Source organism: Salvelinus namaycush, chromosome 21 (genome assembly GCF_016432855.1).
Source record: "Salvelinus namaycush isolate Seneca chromosome 21, SaNama_1.0, whole genome shotgun sequence".
NCBI classification, from domain to species: Eukaryota; Metazoa; Chordata; class Actinopteri; order Salmoniformes; family Salmonidae; genus Salvelinus; species Salvelinus namaycush.
The window spans coordinates 17,595,613-17,621,137 of NC_052327.1; the positions used below are offsets into that span (position 1 = coordinate 17,595,613).

General features: G+C 41.5%; 1 protein-coding gene across 7 annotated transcripts in view; it reads right to left on the reverse strand.

The window, feature by feature from the left end:
• Window positions 1-20,879, reverse strand: part of LOC120066145 (CCR4-NOT transcription complex subunit 2-like) — a 29,136-nt gene extending 8,257 nt beyond the window's left edge. For 4 of the 7 annotated variants that reach the window (XR_005478744.1, XM_039017297.1, XM_039017295.1 and 1 more), the window contains exons 1-8: window positions 20,811-20,879; window positions 19,198-19,377; window positions 4,463-4,535; window positions 4,030-4,174; window positions 3,536-3,721; window positions 3,301-3,380; window positions 2,943-3,068; window positions 2,418-2,575 (exon numbers count right to left, since the gene is read on the reverse strand). Coding sequence is in view for 6 of the 7 variants with exons in the window: in XM_039017297.1 (XP_038873225.1) it covers window positions 2,418-2,575; window positions 2,943-3,068; window positions 3,301-3,380; window positions 3,536-3,721; window positions 4,030-4,174; window positions 4,463-4,535; window positions 19,198-19,365 (936 nt within the window). In the remaining variant the exon portion in view is untranslated. The remainder of the gene's footprint in view (window positions 1-2,417; window positions 2,576-2,942; window positions 3,069-3,300; window positions 3,381-3,535; window positions 3,722-4,029; window positions 4,175-4,462; window positions 4,536-19,197; window positions 19,378-20,810) is intronic. The other 3 variants (XM_039017298.1, XM_039017296.1, XM_039017294.1) reach the window with 2 other exon arrangements.
• Window positions 20,880-25,525: the final 4,646 nt, after the last annotated feature.

Consider the following 25,525-nt stretch of genomic DNA (forward strand, 5'->3'; position numbering starts at 1 on the left):
ACATGTAGCATACTGGTAGAAATGAGGTAAAACGGATTTAAGGTCAAACGGATTTAAAGTATGCCTGCATTAAAGTCCCCGGCCACTAGGAGCGCCGCTTCTGGATGAGCATTTACAGCTCGTTGAGTGCGGCCTTAGTGCCAGTATCGGTTTGTGGAGGTAAATAAAAGGCCACGAATAATATAGATGAGAACTCTCTTGGTAGATAGTGTGGTCTACAGCTTATCATGAGGTACTCTACCTCAGGCGAGCAATACCTTGAGACTTCTTTAATATTAGACATCGCGCACCAGTTGTTATTGACAAAGACACACACCCCCGCCCCTCGTCTTACCAGACGTAGCTGCTCTGTCCTGCCAATGCACGGAAAACCCAGCCAGCTCTATATTATCCGTGTCGTCGACTCAGTGAAACATAAGATATTACTGTTTTTAACTTCTTATGGCTGCAGGGGCAGTATTGAGTAGCTTGGATGAAAGGTGCACAGAGGTGCCCAGAGTAAACAGCCTGCTCCTCAGTCATAGTTGCTAATATATGCATATTATTATTAGTATTGGATAGAAAACACTCTGAAGTATCTAAAACTGTTTGAATTATGTCTGTGAGTATAACAGAACTCATATGGCAGGCAAAAACCTGAGAAAAAAATCCAAACAGGAAGTGGAAATTCTGAGGTTGGTCGATTTTCAACCAAGCTCCCATTGAAATCACAGCGAGATATGGATGAGTTTTCTTCCTACGGCTTCCACTAGATGTCAACAGTCTGTAGAACTTTGTCTGATGACTCTACTGTGAAGGGGGGCCGGATGAGAAGAGAATTAGTCAGGTCTGCCATGAGGTGACCATTCTTTGACCATGCACGTTCACATGAGGGAGCTCCGTTCCATCGCTCATCTGAAGTCAATGTAATTCTCCGGTTGGAAAGTTATTCAAGATTTATGGTAAAAACATACTAAAGATTGATTCAATACATCGTTTGACATGTTTCTACTGACTGTTACGGAACTTTTGGACATTTCGTCAGGTTTTAGTGAACGCGCTTCCCTGACGTTGGATTTGTATACCAAACACGCGTCAAAAATAGCTGTTTGGACATAAATGATGGACATTACCGAAAAAAACCCGAACATTTCTTGTGGAAGTGGGAGTCCTGGGAGTGCATTCCGACGAAGATCAGCAAAGGTAAGTGAAGATTTATATTGCTTTTTATGAGTTTTGTTGACTGCACAATTTGGGCGGGTAACTGTATGGCTTGCTTTTGTGGCTGAACGCTGTTTTCAGATTATTGAATATTGTGCTTTTGCCGTAAAGCTTTTTGAAATCTGACAGCGGTTGCATTAAGAACAAGTGTATCTTTTCTATGTAAAACATGTATCTTTCATCAAAGTTTATGATGAGTATTTCTGTTATTTGACGTGGCTCTCTGCAATTTCTCCGGATATTTTGGAGGCATTTCTGAATATGGCGCCAATGTAAACGGAGGTTTTTGGATATAAATATGAACTTAATCGAACAAGACATATATGTATTGTGTAATATGAAGTCCTATGAGTGTCATCTGATGAAGATCATCAAAGGTTAGTGATTCATTTTATCTCTATTTGTGCTTTTTGTGACTCCTCTCTTTGGCTGGAAAAATGGCTGAATTTTTCTTTGAGTTGGTGGTGACCTAACATAATCGTTTGTGGTGCTTTCACTGTAAAGCCTATTTGAAAATCGGACACTTTGGTGGGATTAACAACAAGATTACCTTTAAAATGGTATGAGATACATGTATGTTTGAGGAATTTTAATTATGAGATTTCTGTTGTTTGAATTTGGCGCCCTGCACTTTCACTGGCTGTTGTCATATCATCCCGTTAACGGGATTGCAGCCATAAGAAGTTTTAATGCCCCGTTGATAGGATAGTCGCGACGGTAGATCATCGAGCTTGTTTTCCTAACAAGGCACCCTGACCTTCTCCCTCTGTATCTCCGCCTTTTCTTCATGCAAATGACGGGGTTTGGGCCTGTTCTCCGGAGAGCAGTATATCCTTTGCGTCAGACTCATTAAAGACAAAAATCTTTGTCCAGTTCGAGGTGAGTAATTGCTGTTCTGATGTCCAGAAGCTCTTTTCGGTCATAAGAGACGGTAGTAGCAACTTTATGTACAAAGTAAGTTACAAACAATGCGAAAAAACAAACCAAATAGCACAGTTGGTTAGGAGCCCGTAAAACGGCGGCCATCCCGTCCGGCGCCATTATATATATATATAAGGTGAAACACTTGAATATGCAGTAGCTGTTGCTGCTCAATATAAGGAGGCCTTGCCTGGTTGCCTGTTCGTTTCAGCTTTATCCATGTTTGGCATGACAATGACCAAGGAAAACAGACTGACAACCAGGCTAAAGTAAGCCTGTCTGTCTGCGTGACTCACTGTCTTGCTGTCGTCATTGCTCAACGTGGAGTCCTTGTAGTTGGGACCAGGCAGTGCAGGGAAGTCCTCGTTGTGGATGGAGAAATCCTGCGTCGGCTCGTTCGATGGCTTCGTCACCATGCCAACTGATGAGGTCATGAGATGAAGAGAAGAGGCTTCTTAAATAAATCACCACAATGAGAAAGAAGTTTAGCTTTGGGTTATATATACATATAGATACACCATTGGAGAAGGCCTTTTCCCTTTCTTCATCACATGACTCGCCACTGTTAATATTTGAAGAGAGACAAGTGAACTAAGTATTTACAATGAGAATGTGTCTAGCAGTACTGACTGGCCCACAGTAACGTGATGAGTCTGATGCTTTTTACACATGCACTGCCAAGTGCCTTTAGCATCCAAGCCTAGTGCATTAACAATGAGCCCTTCTTTCTAGTGCACTATGTTGAGCCCTTACTATAGGTAGCCCGCCTAGATTAGTACACAATTCTAAATCCTTACTAGTGCGCTATAAAGACTTCTTACCATAGGGGGCCCTTCCAGCTAGTGGGTTGAGTAGCGGCGTTGGGTTTCCACTTCCTTCCCTCCGACTCCTGTCTGCTAACGCAGGGAAGTCGGACAGGTCTAGCCCCGTCACGTTTTCACTACCGTCTGTGAGAGGGAGGGTTAAAGACTTGTAAGAAAGCCATATGGGTAGATAAATGTATGTTACTATTCATGCTGACTGTGTGTCTTATAGATTGTGTGAATGGATAGGTAAGTGAACGTTATAAAAACTTGGCAACAAAAACATACAGGTAAAACCAAGCTGAGTGTGATGTATCATTCAATGGCCAGACTGAGCATCAGATAGTTGGTTATTATGAAGTGACACACTACTAACCTGTGCCATTGAAGATGTTGCTTGATAACGAGTTGTTCATCCCAAACGCCTGGTTTCGGTTCATCCCGAATCCTGACATGCTACAGAAATACAGAGGACAACTTTAGCCTCCAACTGGAGCACCTTAATATCTATTTCCAATCATCACAAAAAATGATTGATTTATACTTTTATACAGAGTTGAGAACAGCAGATCTTTCAATTGTATGGCCAGCCAGACCGTGTGAGTGTGTACCTGTTGATGGTGAAGGGCTGCCGTGCAGGCTGCTGTTTGGGCATACAGATGATGCTGGGGGAGCTGCGGATGGGGCTGCCCAGCCCTGAGCTGCCCATGCTGTTGGTCCTGCTGCTGACCATCCCGATACCCTGGCCCACCTGGGAGTGGTTCAGCATGTTCCTCGAGTTCATCGGCAGGATCCCCCTGCGGAGGACACATCATGGGTTGGAGATAGATGGGAGGACAGAATGGGTTGATATGAAGCCAGATGGTGATTTTACTAATGTCCTGTCCTGCTCTGCAACCACTGAACTGAACTGACTGGCTAACTAATTAGCAGCAGAATAATGATTCCATGGCATTCAAACACACTGGCTTATGTGTTATATGTCTGTCTCCAGAATATCTCAATTCAATGGGCTTTATTGGCATGGGAAACATATGTTTACATTGCCAAAGCTATATTCTCTCTCTCCAGCATCTCTGTCTCACGTCTCATCTCTTAAACACACCTGCTTGGCGAGGGCGGGGTATGGAGGGACATGGTGGGCACCCCCGTGGTGGGGGTGATATGGCTCGGTAGCTGGGTGCCTTGCGTTAAGCTGCGGTTTAACTGAGTGTTGTTTCCCATGCCCCTTATCGAGAAGCCTAGTGCACCTGCAACGCGAGAAATAAAAACAGTCAACAGGGGTCTCTCTTACCAACTTCCAAAGTGACCAATAGATTGGATATCTCTTAAAGTAATATTTTGAGATCAACAAGAAGTGCCTAAGGGAATAGTGTTGAAGTCTGTTTAGAATTGGGTATATTTAAATCAGGTCTATCGGGTAATTATTTGTAATGATCAAATTGCTCCAGGTATGACTTGACTACCAAATTGTTACAGACATAAATGTATTATGGACTTAGTAGGAAAGACCCTGAAAACAGATGCAGTCAGCTTACTCTGTGGGCCATATAAACTGGCACCAAGCTGGGACAGTTGACCTGATGACGACGGTGAGGGAGACGAGAGCATCTGGAAGAAGAGAAGAGATAAACCACAATGAGAGGAGGGAGTACTGGAAACAAGAACAGAAAGAGATAACAATGCCTTTATCAATAACACGTACAGGCACATTCGGGCAGTTCATATATCATGTTTTACAAATCACATTGGAATTACACAAGAATTTGGGTATTCAATTTCAAGGATAATAATAACACCATCAATGCTAAGGCAAAGTTATAAAGTTAGGCATATACACTCCCCAGTGTATTTATTTGGGCGGTGAAGCTAATACGTTTAATTTGGCTCTATATTTCAGCATTTTGAGATCAAACATTTCATATGAGGCGACAGCACAGAATGTCACCTTTTATTTCAGGTTATTTTCATGCATATCTGTCTCACCATTTAGAAAGGAATGTCTCCCCATTTGAAGGTGTCATAAGTATTTTGACAAATTCACTTGTGTGTGTATTAAAGTAGTCAAAAGTCTAGTATTTGGTCCCATATTCCTATCACGCAATGAACTTGTTTATCTGCATTTGCAGTTTGTTTTGGTTGTGTTTCAGATTACAGTGCCTTCAGAAAGTATTCACACTGCCTGACTTTTTCCACATTTGTTGTGTTACAAATTCTGTCAAAATGGTTGTTGATCATTGCTAGACAACCATGTTCAGGTCTTGCCATAGATTTTCAAGCAGATTTAATTTGCCACTGAGTTGCTTCTTGGTAAGCAACTCCAGTGTAGATTTGGTCTTGTGTTTTAGGTTTCAACTCCAAGTGTCAGTATCTGGTGGAAAGCAGACAACCAGGGTTTCCTCTAGGATTTTGCCTGTACTTAGCTCCATTCTGTTTCTTTTTTATCCTGAAAAACTCCCCAAACCTTCATGATTACAAGCATACCCATAACATGATGCAGCTACAACTATGCTTGAAAATATGGAGTATGGTACTGAGTAATGTGTTGTATTTGCCCCAAATATAACACTTTGTATCCAGGACAAAAAGTGAGTGAATTACTTTTTGGGCTGACCCCATTTAGTTGACTGGTCGATTGTTTGGTCGATAGGCTGTTTGTCGACCAAGATTTCTTTAGTCAAGCAGTCGCAAAAATATTTTTTCTTCTTCATGGTGCACAAGACACCTGTCTGATTCACACCTGTTTCAGTGGACTAATCCATTGCGGAGGCCATGGGGATGGCACAGTCAATCACTTTAAAACATGTGATACTTAAATTGTACATGGTTATATTATGCAAAAATAATGGTGCAACACTAATAAATATAATATTATTTTATAACATATGCGCTTTCTCCCGCATTGGATTGCGGTCACTGTCCGCGGTTCTGAAACAATCTTCGGTGCGCAGTAGAGTTGCTGCCTTTCCCTATGTTGCTATGTGAATAATAGAAAAGTTAACCAGCATATTGGTGTTGAGTACAATGCGGCAGAGGGAGAAGCGGGGTAAGTAGGAGAGGAAACAGCCCTTGCCTTAATTGTCTGATAAAATTGAGGAGAGAGGAAACCCCAATTTAATTAGGTCTATAATCAATAGCCTAACTGTTAAATGTGCCTGGCTTTATAAATCATCCATATATACAGTCAATCTGGAAAGTATTCAGACCCCTTGACTTATTCCACATTTTGTTACATTACAGCCTTATTCTAAAATTGATTAAATCGTTTTTTCCCCTCGTCAACCTACAGACAATACTTGTATTTATTTAACCTTTATTTAACTAGGCAAGCCAGTTAAGAACAAATTCTTATTTACAATGACGGCCTACCAAAAGGCAAAAGGCCTCATGCAGGGACGGGGGCCTGGGATTAAAAACAAATACAATATAAATATAGGACAAAACACACATCACAACAAGAGAGACAACACAAAACTACATTAAGAGAGACCTAAGACAACAACATAGCAAGGCAGCAACACATGACAACACAGCATGGTAGCAACACAAAACCTGGTACAAACATTATTGGGCACAGTCGACAGCACAAAGGTCAAGAAGGTAGAGACAATACATCACACAAAGCAGCCACAACTGCCAGAAAAAGTGTCCATGATTGTCTTTGAATGAAGAGATTGAGATAAAACGGTCCAGTTTGAGTGTTTGTTGCAGCTCGTTCCAGTCGCTAGCTGCAGTGAACTGAAAAGAGGAGCGAACCAGGGATGTGTGTGCTTTGGGGACCTTTAACAGAAGGTGACTGGCAGAACGGGTGTTGTATCTGGAGGATGAGGGCTGCAGTAGATATCTCAGATAGGGGGGAGTGAGGCCTAAGAGGGTTTTATAAATAAACATCAACCAGTGGGTCTTGCGACAGGTATACAGAGTTGACAAGTTTACAGAGGAGTAGAGTGCAGTGATGTGTCTTATAAGGAGCATTGGTAGCTAATGTTATGGCCGAATGGTAAAGAACATCTAGCCGCTTGAGAGCACCCTTACCTACCGATCCATAAATTATGTCTCCGTAATCTAGCATGGGTAGGATGGTCATCTGAATCAGGATTAATTTGCAGCTGGGGTGAAAGAGGAGCGATTACGATAGAGGAAACCAAGTCTAGATTTAACTTTAGCCTGCAGCTTTGATATGTGCTGAGAGAAGAACAGTGCACCGTCTAGCCATACTCCCAAGTACATGTATGAGGTGACTACCTCAAGCTCCAAACCCTCAGAGGTAGTAATAACACCTGTGGGAAGAGGGGCATTCTTCTTACCAAACCACATGACCTTTGTTTTGGAGGTCTTCAGAACAAGGTTAAGGGTAGAGAAAGCTTGTTGGACACTAAGAAAGCTTTGTCGTAGAGCATTTAAACACAACATCTGGGGAGGGGCCAGCTGAGCATAAGACTGTATCATCTGCATATAAATGGATGAGAGAGCTTCCTACTGCCTGAGCTATGTTGTTGATGTAAATTGAGAAGAGCGTGGGGCCTAGGATTGAGCCTTGGGGTACTCAGTGACAGGCAGTGGCTGAGACAGCAGATTTTCTGACTTTATATACTGCACTCTTTGAGAGGTAGTTAGCAAACCAGGTCAAAGACACCTCAGAGACACCAATACTCCTTAGCCGGCAAACAAGAATGGAATGGTCTACCGTATCAAAAGCTTTGGCCAAGTCAATAAAAATAGCAGCACAACATTGCTTAGAATCAAGGGCAATTGTGACATCATTGAGGACCTTTAAGGTTGCAGTGACACATACATAACCTGAGCGGAAACCCGATTGCATACCAGAGAGAATACTATAGACATCAAGAAAGCCAGTCAGTTAATTATTGACACGTTTTTCCAACACTTTAGATAAACAGCGCAAAATAGAAATAGGCCTATAACAGTTAGGATCAGCTTGATCTCCCCATTTAATTAAAAGACAAACTGTGGCTGCCTTCCAAGCAATGGGAACATCCCCAGAAAGGAGAGACGGGTTAAAAAGGTTGGCGATAGGCTTGTCGATGATAGGGGCAGCAACCTTAAAGAAAAAAAGGTTCTAAACCATATGACCCAGATGGTTTTTTGGGGTCAAGTTTAAGGAGCTCATTTAGCACCTCAGACTCAGTGACTGCCTACAGGGAGAAACTTTGTAGCGGGGCAGAGGAAAAAGAGGGAGGAGCATCAAGATAGTCGCATTAGAAGGGGTGGGAGATGAGGAAATGTTGGACGGGCAAGGAGGCATGGCTGAGTCAAATAGGAATCCTGACTTAATGAAGTGGTGATTAAAGAGCTCAGCCATGTACTTCTTGTCAGTAACAACCACATCATCAATATTAAGGGACATGGGCAGCTGTGAGGAGGAGGGTTTATTCTCCAGGTCTTTAACCGTTTTCCAGAACTTCTTGGGGTTAGACCCACAGAGAGATAACTGCTCCTTAAAGTAACTAACTTTGGCCTTCCGGATAGCCTGAGTGCACCTATTTCTCATTTGCCTGAACGATAGCCAGTCAGCCTGAGTATGCGTGTGCCGAGCATTTGGCCAAATACAATTCTTGTGGAGTAACTTTGCAAGATCACGGTCGAACCAGGGGCTGAACCTGTTTAAATTCTCAATTTCTTTATGGGGGCGTGTTTGTTAACAATACCACTGAAAATATAAAAAAAGAAGGTCCAAGCGTCTTCGACAGAGCGGATCAAGCTGATTCTATACCATATTACAGAGGCCAGTTCACGAAGGAAGGCTTGCTCATTAAAGACAAATCAGGACAGGTCGTTTCACTGACCAGCCATTACGAACACATGCTGATGACAAAGCAAAACCGGGTTTTCAGAAATTTTTGGAAACGTATTATAAATAAAAAAACGCTAATATCACATTTACATAAACATTCAGACCCTTTACTCAGTACTTTGTTGGAGCACCTTTGGCAGCGATTACAGCCTCGAGTCTTCTTGGGTATGTCGCTACAAGCTTGGCACACCTGTATTTGGGGAGTTTCTCCCATTCTTCTCTGTAGATCCTCTCAAGCTCTGTCAGCTTGGACGGGGAGTGTCGCTGCACAGCTCTTTTCAGGTCTCTCCAGAGATGTTAGATTGGGTTCAAGTCCGGGCTCTGGCTGGACCACGCAAGGACATTCAGATACTTGTCCCGAAGCCACTCCTGCGTTGTCTTGCCTGTGTGCTTAGGGTCGTTGTCCTGTTGGAAGGTCGGGAGCAGGTTTTCATGAAGGATCTCTCTGTCCTCCAGACATGACTAGGGCTGTTACGGTGACCGTATTACTGCCAGTCACGAGTCATGACCACAGTCAAATTCCACATGACCGTTGATTCAATGTAACTAGGCTACTCGAAAACTGTGCACTTGCTAACAGTCATCAAGTCGCTAATGGCCTGGTACTCAGCACTCTATTGTCCTTCTAATCACTCTGACATCAATGCAAATGCAATCAAAAATCAAATACTTCATGATTGAATTTGAATTATGTTGCAGAGATAGCAATCGAAGAAACTAACATTATTGAAAAATCTGGTGTATTGACTTTCCTTGATTTAACCATGCCTTCCCATATGGACAGAAATGAGCGGAAGATCTGAGCTGTCCCGTCAGGCCCAGTTTGACAATAACAGGTGGAAACTGATTCTAAAACACTGTCATGGATAATGTTTCCAAGCCAAACACAACTACAGCCATTTGGACACCTTTTGGATTGAAGTCAAATGCGAGAGGTCAGCCAATAAACCTGGATGAAGGCATTTGCCGAATATGCAAGATTAAAATAATTGATTAACACGCAAACACATCAAATCTGAGAAGCCACCTTCGAATTAACCACCCTGCAAAATTTGCTGAACTAAGAGGAACCTCTACCACATCAACAGGTTGCGACAAAATGTGCGGCAAGGGGCAGCTGAGTGTTGAGCAGGCGTCCTCCCGAGTGGAGAAATGCAAACGAGACAGCAACAAATGGCAGAGAATAACTGACCATGTGACTCGCTACTTGGTAAGGGAGAAGATTCCAGCGACAAAATGTGCGGCAAGGGGCAGCTGAGTGTTGAGCAGGCGTCCTCCCGAGTGGAGAAATGCAAACGAGACAGCAACAAATGGCAGAGAATAACTGACCATGTGACTCGCTACTTGGTAAGGGAGAAGATTCCAGTTCATACAGTTGAAAAGCAATAATTTAAAGAATTATTGCAGGAAATGGACAATCAGTATGAGTTACCATCAAGAGCATTCTTTTCACAAATGGCTGTTCCCAATATGTATAAGAAAGTGAGGGGAGAAATTCTCCAAGAACTTAAAGGCATACCCAATTTCTCTCTCACAACAGATGTGGTCTACTGTAAACATGACTCGATACATGAGCCTGACTGTTCACTACATATCCAGTGATTGGTCTCTCATGTTCCATTGTCTTGAGACGACCTATATGCCAGAGAACCATACTAAGGACAACCTGGGTGAAGCTCTCCGGTCCATGATGGCAGAGTGGGCATTGGATGAGAAGGAAGTGTCCCGCATCACAACTGACAACGGGGCAAACTTTGTGTCCGTGGTGAGGCAGTTGGGTTGGCCATGGCTTAACTGCTTTGGACACAACCTGCATCTGGCCAACACAAAAGTTGATGCAAGTCAGAAAGACTTGTGCAATGTAGGACACTAGCCAGCACTTTCACCACAAGCTGGTTGAAGAGGAGAAACCTCCATAAAGCACAGGATGATCTTGAGATGCCCCAGCACGTGCTCATACCGGTGAGTGATCTTATTTAGTTCATTCTCAGTCTTAAATTGCATTGCATTCCATTAATTTTAGACTACTCAAATCAAATATGAGCTACATTATCAAGTTGTTAGTGCTATTAATAGGCCTTCAATATATTTCAAACGAATGATGTGCACATTTTATTATATTAATTTTAGGCTATTTAAATCAAGATGTTGGTCTTTGTATTAATACAATATACACTACCGGTCAAAAGTTTAAGAACACCTACTCATTCAAGTGTTTTTCTTTATTGTTACTATTTTCTACATTGTAGAATAATAGTGAAGACATCAAAACTATGAAATAACACATTTGGAATCATGTAGTAACCAAAAAAGTGTTAAACAAATCAAGAGTGTGCAAAGCTGTCAACAAGGCAAAGGGTGGCTATTTGAAGAAACTAAAATATAAATATATTTTGATTTGTTTAACACTTGTTTGGTTACTACATGATTCCATATGTGTTATTTCATAGTTTCATACAACGTAGAAAATATTAAAAATAAAGAAAAACCCTTGAATGAGTAGGTGTTCTAAAACTTTTGATGGTAGTGTATATCAATCAAATGATATGCCTATTGCATTCCATTCATTTTCAGCTATTTAAATCAAATACAAGCTACAATTTCACTATCTAGATGTTAGTCCTATTAATATGCCTTCAATATATCTCAATTGAATGATGTGCACATTTCATTCTATTAATTTTAGACTATTTAAATCAAATACAAGCTACAATTTCTTTAGCAAGATGTTTGTCCTAGATTAATAACTTGTATATAAATCGAATGATATGCCCATTGAATTCCATTGCATTTCATAAATGTTAACATTTTTCATCCCTTAGGATTGTAAAACACGTTGGGGGACCAAACAACAAATGGTTGAAATAGTTTTGGAGCAGGTCCTGGCTATAAGACGGGTATTGATTGACGATCGAGACCACAATAATTTAGATCGGTCATGGGAGGTCATCAATGTTCTGCAATCGGTCAATGCCACACTTTAGCCTGTGGCCGACTTCACTGATATCCTATCTGGGGAGAACTATGTGACAGTGTCGTCAGTCAAGCCCGTTTTACGACTTTTAACGGGAAAGATTCTCTTTCTCAAACCCAACGACTCCGAGCTAACTAAAAATATAAAAATGAACATGGGCAGTGACCTGCAGGACAAGTACAAAGCACCAGCACTACAGGTACTGTTGTCAAAGGCCTGCCTACTTGACCCCCGGTACAAAGGCCGTGTGGGAGATGGCTTGGATGGCACAAAAGATGCCCTCCGTCAGGAGATGTTGGCACTCGGGGAAGTAGACGGAGGTAGCACCTGTCGTACAGCTGGAGATGGGGATGACTGTGCACAGCCCCCGGCTAAGAAGATTAATCTTAGTGATCATCTTAGAGATGAAACTGGCCCTGAAAGCTCCCCCATACCCTTGAGAGTGATTGCCGGCACAGAGAAGACTCGCTACAGTTGAAGTCGGAAGTTTACATACACTTTAGTTTAAATGTATTTGGCTCAGTTTTTCACAATTCCTGACATTTAATCCTAGTAAAAATTCCCTGTCTTAGGTCAGTTAGGATCACCACTTTATTTTAAGAATGTGAAATGTCAGAATAATAGAGAGAATGATTTATTTCAGCTTTCATTTCTTTCATCACATTCCCAGTGGGTCAGAAGTTTACATACAATTAGTATTTGGTAGCATTGCCTTTAAATTGTTTAACTTGGCTCAAACGTTTTGGGTAGCCTTCCACAAGCTTCCCACAATAAGTTGGGTGAATTTTGTCCCATTCCTCCTGACAGAGCTGGTGTAACTGAGTCAGGTTTGTAGGCCTCCTTGCTCGCACACGCTTTTTCAGTTCTGCCCACAAATTTTCTATGGGATTGAGGTCAGGGCTTTGTGATGGCCACTCCAATACCTTGACTTTGTTGTCCTTAAGCCATTTTGCCACAACTTTGGAAGTATGCTTGGAGTCAATGACCATTTGGGAGACTCATTTGCGACCAAGCTTTAACTTCCTGACTGATGTCTTGAGATGTTTCTTCAATATATCCACATAATTTTCTGTCCTCATGATGCCATCTATTTTGTGAAGTGCACCAGTCCCTCCTGGAGCAAAGCACCCCACAACATGATGCTGCCACCCCCGTGCTTCACGGTTGGGATGGTGTTCTTCAGCTTGCAAGCGTCCTTGTTTTCCCTCCAAACATAACGATGGTCATTATGGCCAAACAGTTCTATTTTTGTTTCATCAGACCAGAGGACATTTCTCCAAAAAGTACAATCTCCAAAAAGTCCCCATGTGCAGTTGCAAACCGTAGTCTGGCTTTTTTATGGTGGTTTTGGAGCAGTGGCTTCTTCCTTGCTGAGCGGCCTTTCAGGTTATGTCGATATAGGACTCGTTTTACTGTGGATAAAGATACTTTTGTACCGGTTTCCTCCAGCATCCTCACAAGGTCCTTTGCTGTTGTCCTGGGATTAATTTGCACTTTTCGCAACAAAGTACGTTCATCTCTAGGAGACAGAACACGTCTCCTTCCTGAGCGGTATGACGGCTGCGTGGTCCCATGGTGTTTATACTTGCGTACTGTTGTTTGTACAGATGAACGTGGTACCTTCAGGCGTTTGGAAATTGCTCACAAGGATGAACCAGACTTGTGGAGGTCTAAAAAAAAAAAATCTGAGGTCTTAGCTGATTTCTTTTGATTTTCCCATGATGTCATGCAAAGAAGCACTGAGTTTGAAGGTAGGCCTTGAAATACATCCACAGGTACACCTCCAATTGACTAAAATTATGTAAATTAGCCTAGCAGAAGCTTCTAAAGCCATGACATAATTTTTGGGAATTTTCCAAGCTGTTTATAGGCACAGTCAATTTAGTGTATGTAAACTTCTGACCCACTGGAATTGTAATACCGTGAATTATAAGTGAAATAATCTGTCTAACAATTGTTGGAAAAATTACTTGTGTCATTCACAAAGTAGATGTCCTAACCGACTTGCCAAAACTATAGTTTGTTAACAAGAAATTTGTGGAGTGGTTGAAAAACGAGTTTTAATGACTCCAACCTAAGTGTATGTAAACGGAAGAGAAGGAACCGGACACATCTGTTGACCCCGTCATGGTGGCGGGATAACCACTGTCGTTTTCCTTTATTGGCTCTGCTTGCTAAAAAGTAGATGTGCATTTGTGCTACCAGCACTGCGTCAGAGAGGGTGTTCAGCACAGCAGGGAACATAGTTACATCTCTCCGGTCTTCACTGAAGACCGACATAGTAAACATGCTGGTGTTTCTTAATCAGAACCTTATAGCCTAACTTTGGCGAGTGCTATAGCCTATGATAGTGAACTGAAACAATAGCCGTTATCGGCAACAGGCACCTTAAACTTTGAGCCCAATACTTTTATTTTCCATTGTGCTTATTTTTATTTACATAATTAGAAGTGTCTTATTTATTCCTCACGTGTGTTCCCCATTCAAACAAAAACAAAAAAGAAAATACGAACATTCCTATATGAAAGCCTAAGTAGCCTACAGGCACTATTTGTCGCAATGCTGATGTCACCATGCTGGTTTTTGTTGCCTTCAGTAAAAAAATAAAAACCATAAACAAGATTGTGTATGCTAAATCATAACAGCTTAATCATTATATAATGGTGATGGTGGTGTTAAGCCTGCCCCGCTGATAAATGGCCATTTTAAATCATAAACTAATTTCACACATTTAGGCATAAATACGACAAGAAATGGTTTATGCCTTTTTCCCCCCAATGTGTTTTTTTTTTTTTACATCATCAATATAGTGGATGCAGCCCATATATGTTGATTTCATAAGACATTCTAAGGTTTGTATCATTCACATCTAAAGTTGTCAAATAACTCAAAATCAAGCATATAACCCGTTTCAAATGATCACTTTTAAAGCTGAACACAGAATAACCTCTCCATGTGCGCACTAGCTCGGAAAAATATCCTTTGAATTTTACTCAGCGAAGTTCAATTATATTCTTACAGTAAAATCATATAATATGAAGAAGTGCCATTATTTTTTATTATAATGTTTCGTAGGAAACACCTGCCTAAAATAATCTGGTGTTATTGTGGTGTACAGGCAATTAAGTGGATTTATTACACTTTAGACTTTTAAAATGTAGACGTTTCAAAGGCACGCATCAGCAGCTTGCAGGTGTGGATCCCCTTTATGTTAATTAACGGTCAATTACCATCAGACCGACAGTTGTTTGCTTGACAATCACATGACCGCCACAGCCCTGGACGCGACGCTTTGCACGTCATTGTAAATAAGAATGTGTTAACTGACTTGCCTAGTTAAATAAAGGTTAAATAAAAAAAGAATAATCATCAGACCAGAGAATGTTGTTTCTCATGGTCTGAGTCCTTTAGGTGCCTTTTGGCAAACTCCAAGCGGGCTGTCATGTGCCTTTTACTGAGGAGTGGCTTCTGTCTGGCCACTCTACCATAAAGGCCTGATTAGTGGAGTGCTGCAGAGATGGTTGTCCTGCTGTAAGGTTCTCCCACCTCCACAGAGGAACTCTAGAGCTCTGTCATAGTGACCATCGGGTTCTTGGTCACCTCCCTGACCAAGGCCATTCTCCCCCGATTGCTCAGTTTGGCTGGCAGACCAGCTCCAGGAAGAGTCTTGGTGGTTCCAAAATTCTTCCATTTAAGAATGGAGGCCACTGTGTTCTTGGGGACCTTCAATGCTGCAGAAATTTTTTGGCTCCCTTGCCTCGCCACAATCCTGTCTCAGAGCTCTGCAGACAATTCCTTTCGACCTCATGGCTTGGTTTTTGCTCTGACATGCACTGTCAACTCTGGGACCTTAAATAGACAAGTGTGTGCCTTTCCAAATCATGTCCAACCAATTGAATTGACCACAGGTGGACTCCAATCAAGTTGTAGTAACATCTCAAGGATGATAAATGGAAACAGGATGCACCTGAGCTCAATTTCAAGTGTCATAGCACAGGGTCTGAATACTTATGTAAATAAGGTATTTCTGTTTTTTTATTTTGAATACACTTGCAAAAATGTCTCAACACTTGTTTTCGCTTTGTCATTATGTCATTATGGGGTCTTGTAACATAGTTAGGCCTATACTTCAATATATATGCTAATGTATCAATCATTAATTTGTTAATGTCATCACACAGCTTATGAGTTATTCATCGTCAGTAAAAATAATATTGTAATCTAACAGCACCTGTTTGGCACTCATAATACTCACAAAATGATTGCTCCTATACCCTCCTTTTTTCTGAACAAAAATATAAATGCAACATGTAAAGTGTTGGTCCCATGTTTCATGAGCTGAAATAAAAGATCCCAGAAATGTTCCATACACACAAAAAGTGTATTTCTCTAAAATGTGTTAACATCTTTGTTAGTGAGCATTTCTCCTTTCCAAGATATTCCATCCACCTGACAGGTGTGTCATATCAAGAAGCTGATTAAACAGCATGATCATTACACAGGTACACCTTGTGCTGGGGACAATAATTGGCCATCCTAAAATGTTCAGCTGTGCCACACAACACAATGTCACAGATGTCTCAAGTTTTGAGGGAGCGTGCAATTGACATGCTGACTGCAGGAATGTCCACCAGAGCTGTTGACAGAGAATTTAATGTTAATCTCTCTACAATAAGCCGCCTCCAACGTCATGTTAGAGAATTTGGCAGTACGTTCAACAGGCTTCACAAACACAGACCACGTGCAACCACGCCAACTAGGACCTCCACATCCTTCTTCTTCACCTGCGATATTGTCGGATACCAGCCACACGGACAGCTGATGAAACTGGGGGTTTGAACAACAGAAGAATTTCTGCACTATCAGAAACCGTCTCAGGGAAGCTCAAGTGCTCGTCATCCTCACCAGGGTCATGACCTGAGTTGACAAATGCTCACCTTCGATGGCCACTGCCATACTAGAGAAGTGTGCTCTTCCATGGCCTGCATACTCACCACGTCACCCATTGGGCATGTTTGGGATGCTCTAGATCGACGTGTACGACCGCGTGTACCAGTTACCGCCAATATCCAAGAACTTCGCACAGCCACCGAAGAGTGGGACAACAATCCACAGGCCACAATCAACAGCCTGATCAACTCCATGCGAAGGAGATGTGTCGCGCTGCATGAGGCAAATGGTGGTAACACCAGACACGAACTTGTTTTCTGATTCAAGACCCCTTGTTTTTTTAAGGTATCTGTGACCAACAGATACATATCTGTATTCTCATTCATGTAAATCCATAGATTAGGGCCTAATGAATTTATTTAAATTTACTGATTTCCTTATATGAACTGTAACTCAATAAAATATTAGAAATTGTTGCACGTGAAGTTTATATTTTTGTTCCATGTAAGTCAAATGTCTTCCACACATCTGACTTCCCCTTTCCCTCCTGAGCAACCAGTCCTTTGTGCTGTTGTCTGTGTCCAATAATATTTGTATCCTGTTTAGTGCTGCTACCATGTTGTGCTACTACCATGTTGCTACCATACTGTGTTGTCATGTGTTTCTGCCATGTTATGTTGTGTGTTAGGTTTCTCTTTATGTAGTGTTGTGTTGTCTCTCTTGTTGTGATGTGTGTTTTGTTCAATATTTTTTATTTTAATCCCCCGCAGGAGGCCTTTTGGTAGGCCGTCATTGTAAATAAGAATTTGTTATTAACTGACTTTCCTAGTTAAATAAAGGTTAAATATAAAATAAAAACATTTCCCTGTTTAGAGTTTCTTTTCACGTCCTCCGCATCCACTTTGCTGTCACATTACGGTGTTCGGAGTTTGTCATAACAATTTATTGGTCACATGCATGCAATGTAAAAAATAAAATAAAAACATATATATATATTTTACCTTTATTTAACTAGGCAAGTCAGTTAAAAACAAATTCTTATTTACAATGACGGCCTACCGGGGAACAGTGGGTCAGCTCAGGAATTCGATCCAGCAAACTTTCTGTTACTGGCCCAATGCTCTAACCACTAGGCTACCTGCCACCCCAGTTTCACGTAAAGACGGCAAGGGTTGAGGGAATAGGTGATGTTTTTCCTCAACAAATTTGTGATTTCGGTTAACAGAACTTTTCAGTCAGAGAAACAAGTAAGAAACTAAATGGCTAAAAAGATGTTGCAGCTTCAGCACAAACAGTGTGATAAACATAGCTGTGCTGTGGTGCCTTTTCACTGAATCAGGGAGGAGAGATAGACAACGTATGCCAGTCACTCACTATAAAAAAAAATATATATTTTTTTAATTACACAGCGTGGCCATCGGATTCCCTCGAGTCATTTGTGTCATAATTATTTAATCAAACAGTGCACTTAAAGCGTCAGACAAGCTCAAGGCATATAGTTGATTTTATTCAAACACATAGGGTGTGTCTATATATTGAAAAATACACGTTTAAAAATTTTGACAAACAGACGACCAATATTTTTGGGATCATTGGGGACAACCATATTTGCTTTGCCACATCTTTGCTGTATTACTTTAGTGACTTGTTGCAAACAGGATGCATGTTTTTGAATCTTTTTTAATTCTGTACAGGCTTCCTTTTCACACTGTCCATTAGGTTAGTATTGTTGAGTAACTACAATGTTGTTGATCCATCCTCAGTTCTCTCCTACCACAGCCATTAAACTCTGTAACTGTTTTAAAATCACTATTGGCCTCATGGTGAAATCTCTAAGCAGTTTCCTTCCTCTCCCGCAACTGAGTTAGGAATGACGGCTGTATCTTTGTAGTGACTGGGTGTTTTGATACACGACCTAAAGTGTAATGAATAACTTCACTATGCTCAAAGGGATATTCAATGTCTGCTTTAACTGCGATGCAGTTACATATCAGGATTTTTTTTTTGACGACATAGCGTTTCGTATCATAGTGACAATATCGCAAAAACATTTTTTGCGCTAGTTGGCTGTACCTGCACCAAAACTCCAGGATATTTCCTTCATAGCTTGTTCTCCATCTTCTTTTTAAATAGGGAGACTATTTGTTTTCAGACCTTTTATGTCCATGACTGATCAAAACTCGTTTTTCTCATGGCTCTTTTGTCCCTCTGCAGCAGACATACAACAAATCACAGTATTGAATCGCAATACATCTAGAATCGTAACACATATCGTACCGGCACCTAGGTATCGTGACAATATCATATCTTCAGGTCCCTGGCAGTTCCTAGCCCTACTAAACGGCAAAACAGACATGTATGAAAATACCCTCAAATCAAAGCTGACATCTGTCCTGTCACCACATATGAAACATTTGATCTCAATTCCAAAACGCTGGAGTATAGAGCCACATTAAAAGTTTTAGCTTCGCAGTCCAATTAAACACAGAGGGTAGTGTAGGATAATGGAGTAGCCTAAATCTCACTAAATATGACAAATATGCATAAACAGATTGAAATTATAGAAGAAACGTGTGAAAATGTTTTGTACTTACTTCAAGTTCAAAGGGAGCTGTACTAGGGACGTGTGATCGAGCAGACAGAGCGCTTAAGTCTTTGTCCGACCTATGTGAGAACGGCAACGGCTGGCTGTAGTACATGCCCTCATCAGGGTAGTCGCTTTCGACCCCCTCTACAAACTTCTTTCTCGTAGCACTGAACATTCCGTTTGTCACCTGCAGAAGTGAGATGAAAGAACAGTTTTTACTATTTCAACTCCAAAAAGGCTTTGTTAACCAGCATGCCTGCATCCATTTATTGACAAAACATTGTTCATATCAGATTTTTTTAAACTATCATGGACAGGAGTGAAACACAACAGTTATGCAGTAGCCTACTGTTTGTCCGATGACGATGGTCTACAATACTTTCAGTTTCAACTACTCAAATCTCTCCACCAGACAACTACACGCCCACACACATTGCGCAATGTGCGCATACAGTGTGCCTTACAGCAAAACAATTACAATCACTTTTAAAAAGTGTTGGTTTTCCACTGTTTCATTGCATTGGTCAACATACAAAAACTGTGTGCATCCCTGCATCATTGCCTCAGCACAATTCAACAAGCTTCTGCTCAGGTGCCTCTTAAGTTCACAACCGATTCCAGTTATTCTCCACACCAAATTGTCCTTCAATCTAAGAACCCTCTGACACTTTCTCACCTTGTGAACATGGAGACATAGCTATTAATATTTAAATGACCCTACACACATTCATTATTTCCACTTTGAATGGGGTCATCTCTGACACTGGTGTCAAAACTAAGAAGATGCTTGTTGTGCTAGCAAGATGCTTGCTGCCAGTGTAGTAGTGGAGACTCAGGGGGAAGAGTATCAACATGAACATGCCACATTATATTTAGTGTAACTTAGTTGGCTAACTAGCTAAACAGCCACCCACTCTTGCGTGACTGGATACATCGGTTGTTTATCCTTGGCTTTAGCATGTTGTGGCTAACAAAGTTAGGTAGCTAATCAAGACAGAAATATCTAAATAGCTATCTAACCTATCAAGTTAAGCGAGCAGAATATAAGGACGCAAAGAATATGGACCGGTTGCAGGAGAGATAGCTCTCGAGAAACGAAGGGGTCCGGCAAGGTGGCTTGGTGTGCCGGTGTAATATAATGGAATTTGAGTCATGCATGTGGGTCACAGGACTCAGACAAGCGAGCTAGCGCTATAAGTTAGCTATTAACTAGCTAACGTTAGTAACGCCAGTTGATTGTTTATGTCCTAGCTAGCTAAATTGAGCTAACTAGCTACCAATACAGCGTGAGTCTGATTATAAGTTTGCTTCAACACCTAGCCGTGACAGCCCTTGTCAGGCAGTCTGTTTGCCCATAGGTAGTGATGTGCAGGTTGGGCCTACTTTGCCTCCTATCCACTTCCCAATCCCAGTAGCTACCTCTCGGTCTCAATTCACGCTAGCGGCCACACAGACAAAAACAGAAGACCGTTCGAATTGAAATCCACGAACCGGTCCAAAACATACCGAACGGCAAGGACTACAAAGATGAATGTGTTGTGATGCAACGATTTGATTCGGACCAAACGGGTTTATATTTGGGTGGGGGGAGGGTGTTTTTTTTTGTTTTTTTTAACTCACCGCATTAATTTCCCTTCTGCTCGTAGATCCAAGATGGCTGTGTATTCTACAATCGAGAGTCCTGGGTGAATAGCCTTTACCCTCTGACCTCTCTGCAACCTAATCATTTCCGCACACAAATTATGAACGTTCTACTACTGTGGGTAGAACGTGGCTAATACTCAGAATGTATTTGAATAGTCAGCAATATTGTTTTTGTAATTTGTAATTTGTAATTGTTGGGGGAACTCACCTCACTAATCTGTAGTAGACAATGATCAGTGCATCAACAAACTCAGTACGTAAACAAAACAAGCCACTCCCACTTCGGTCATTTTCAAAACATAGAGGTTTGGCAATGAACCCTAGGCATGATATCACAGTAGTAGTAGCCTAGATATGTTGTATCACCATATCATATACCATATCATATTGATATGTGTCACTCACTAGCTACGAATCACCGTCACCTATGCCATTAAAGGATTTTAAAAGTGTTGCCACTTATTTGTATTTATAACATTTTAAAGCAGGGTAGACAACCAAATTCAGCCACAAGGCAGATTTTTGTACGAGCCTGGGTGCCAGAACATAATTATGATTTTTTTATATATATTTTTAATGTAACTAGGCAAGTAAGTTAACAACAAACGCTTATTTACAATGACGGTCTACCGTGGCCAAACCCGGACGACGCTGGGCCAATTGTGCACCACCCTATGGGACTCCCAATCACAGCCGGATGTGATGTAGTCTGGATTCAAACCAGGGACTGTAGTGACACCTCTTGCACTGAGATGCAGTGCCTTAGACCGCTGCGCCACTCAGGAGCCCAATGATAATTTGTACACTGCAAATTGATCACAACTCATTTCATGCCTTGCTTACATTGAGACACGATCATGTCTATTTTTTGGTGGGAATACTTGGAAACAGATGTTATATATTTTTTAAATTCTTTACTGAATTCCTGGTGATCTTCTTTTTAACCCAAAAGGAAATTCAATTTACTTATTTTTTTTGTAAACTTTTTGGGGCCCAAAAAATCACTTACTGGCCGGTTGTTGCCAACCCCTCTTTTAAAATATCTGCAAGTATTCTTATTGTTCATCATCATTCCATTGTTCTATCTATGTGGTATGCATGAAACATTGTATCAACTCATCTGTGCTATAGGCCTATCGGTTAAGAGCATATTGGATAACAAATGTTGTCCTCCAATATATCTACAGTATTACATTCTATGGAGGGACCACCATATTGCCCACATTTTCTCCTTCATCAGTCAGTACTGCATTTCTGCCTGTCAGAAGCCACCAAATGAAGAGTAATGTGCTGCATAGAGGAGGGCTGGAGATATAATATCTTCAGTGTACAACATAAAACAAAATCCAGAAAAGAGCCGTTAAAATTCTACATCCACCTAAAAGGAAGCGATTCCCAAACTTTCCATAACAAAGCCATCACCTACAGAGAGATTAACCTGGAGAAGAGTCCCCTAAGCAAGCTGGTCCTGGGGCTCTGTTCACAAACACAAACAGACCCCACAGAGCCCCAGGAAAGCAACACAATTAGACCCAATCAAATCATGAGAAAACTAAAAGATAATTACTTGACACATTGGAAAGAATTAACAAAAAAACTGAGCAAACTAGAATGCTATTTGACCCTAAACAGAGAGTACACAGTGGCAGAATACCTGACCACTGTGACTGATCCAAACGTAAGGAAAGCTTTGACTATGTACAGACTCAGTGAACATAGCCTTGCTATTGAGAAAGGCCGCCGTAGGCAGACCTGGCTCTCAAGAGAAGACAGGCTATGTGCACACTGCCTACAAAATTAGGTGGAAAATGAGCTGCACTTCCTAACCTCCTGCCAAATGTATGACCATATTAGAGACACATATTTCCCTCAGATCACACAGATCCACAAAGAATTCGAAGAACAAACTCAATTTTGATGAACTCCCATATCTACTGGGTGAAATACCATAGTGTGCCATCATAGCAGCAAGATTTGTGACCTGTTGCCACAAGAAAAGGTCAACCAGTGAAGAACAAACACCGTTGTAGATACAACCCATATTTATGTTTATTTATTTTCCCTTTTGTACTTTAACTATTTGCACATCATTACAACACGGTATATACCCATAATATCACATTTGAAATGTCTTTATTCTTTCGGAACTTCTGTGTAATGTTTACTGTTCATTTTTAGTGTTTATTTCACTTTTATTTATTATCTACTCCACTTGCTTTGGCAATGTTAACATTTGTTTCCCATGCCAATAAAGCCCTTAAATTGAATTAAATTGATAGAGCATGCCCTGACCAGCTGGCAAGTGTCTTCACTGACACTTATCCCTGACCCGGTTTGTAATACCAACTTGTTTCAAGCAGACCACCATAGTCCCTGTGCCTAAGAAAGACAAGGTAACCTGCCTAAATGATTATCGCCGTAGCACTGACATCTGTAGCCATGAACTGCTTTTGAAAGGCTGGTCATGGCTTACATCAACGCTATCATCCCAGATACCCTGGGCCGACTCCAATTCACATATTGCCCCAACAGATCCACAGATGACGCAATGTCTATTGCAATCCACACTGCCCTCACCCACTTGGACTAAAGGAATACCTACATAAGAATGCAGTTCATTGAGGACAGCTCAACATTCAACACCATAGTCCCCAAGCTCAAGGACCCTGGGACTGAACACCTTCTGCAACTGGATCCTGGACTTCCTGATGGCTGCCCCGAGGCGGTGAGGGAAGGCAACAACACATCCGCCACAGTGACCCTCAACACGGGGGCCCTTCAGGGGTGTGTGCTTAGTCGCTTCCTGTACTCCCTGTTCACCCACAACTGTGTGGCCACGCACAACTCCAACACCATCTTCAATTGGTAGGACTGATCAACGATGACGATGAGGCAGCCTATAGGGAGGATGTCCTGGCACCACACTGCCAGGACAACAACCTCTCCCTCAACGTCAGCAAGACAATCGAGCACGCCTCCACGCACATCAATGAGTCTGTAGTGGAGCGGGTCGAGAGCTTCAAGTTCCTCGGTGTCCACTTCACTAAGGAATTAACATGGTTCACACACAACCACACAGATGTGAAGAGGGCACGATAGTGTCTCTTCCCCCTCAGGAGTCTGAAAAGATTTGACATGGGCTCTCGGATCCTCAAAAAGTTCTACAGCTGCTCCATTGAGATCATCTTGACTGGCTGCATCACCACTTAGTATAGCAACTGCAAGGTACCGGACCACAAGGAGCTACAGAGGGTGGTGAGTACGGCCCAGTACATCACTGGGGCTGAGCTCCCTGGCATCCAGGACTTCTGTACTAGGCGGTGTCAGATGAAGGTCCCAAAAATGGTCAACAACTCCAACCACCAAAGCCAGGGACAATCAAATAGATTCACAATTTTTTGACTGCAAATTGACGGCAAGAAGCCAAAACAGATATAAAGTTTGACTAAAACATAATCATTTCAAACGTTGCTTACATTTGTATACGATCACGTGTCTCTCTATTATGCGTGGGAATACTTGGGAACAGATTTCTTAAATAAAAATCACATGGAGCTGAATTCCTGGTGTCTTTGATGTCCAACAATGAACATTTTACACAAATGTTTTACTTTATTTTTTTTTACATTTTAATTATATTTTTTTGCTCAGAAAACTTGGGGGCCCAAATAAAACCACCCGCAGACCAAATTCAGCCAGCAAGCCACCAGTAGGGGAACCCTGCCATATACTGTTCTGTCTGCTATCGCATGGCAAGCAGTACCAGTATGCCAAGTCTGAAACCAACAGGACCCTGAACAGTTTCTACTCCCAAGCCATAAGACTGCTAAACAAGGCTGCTAAATAGCTAATCAAATGGCTACCTGGAATACCTGCATTGACCCCTTTTTGAACTAACTCTCTTGCACTGACTCTATGCACACATACTGGATTCTACCCGAACCCTAATACACACATAAACACACACATACTACATATGCACACATAACATGCGCACACATGCATACTGATGTGACACACACACACACACACACACACACACACACACACACACACACACACACACACACACACACACACACACACACACACACACACACACACACACACACACACACACACTTTCACACTCACCACATACACTGCTGCTACAGCTCAATCTATATTTATTGAATATTTATTGTTATTCATTATTTGACTGTGTATTCATTCCTTGTGTCAATATTTCTATTTCTATTTGACATTTCTTTATCTCCATCTTTAACTCTGTATTTTTGGATATGGACATGCAAGTAAGCATTTCACTGTTAGTCTACACCTGTTGTTTTCCAAGCATGTGACAAATTACTTTTTATTTGATTTGATTGATTTGATAAGGGACATTATATTCCTGCCCTTTATCTTGTTAGAAAATATACCCTAATAAAGGTATACCAGAACACGTAGAAAAGTCACACTTCAGATTGTACTAACGAGACAGCAGATGATACCACCTTCCAGCTCGCAGAGAATTACGTGACATGGTTATGTAACTGAATGTGGTTCCCATGCACATGGTACAGTAAGTACAGATTAAATCACATATGTGACTAAAATCAAGCTCAAACTCACACTACAGTACGTAATCTGGCTCTGATTAAATCCCACCTTAATCTTCTTAAAAAGGAAATTAAACAGAATCAAAGAACATT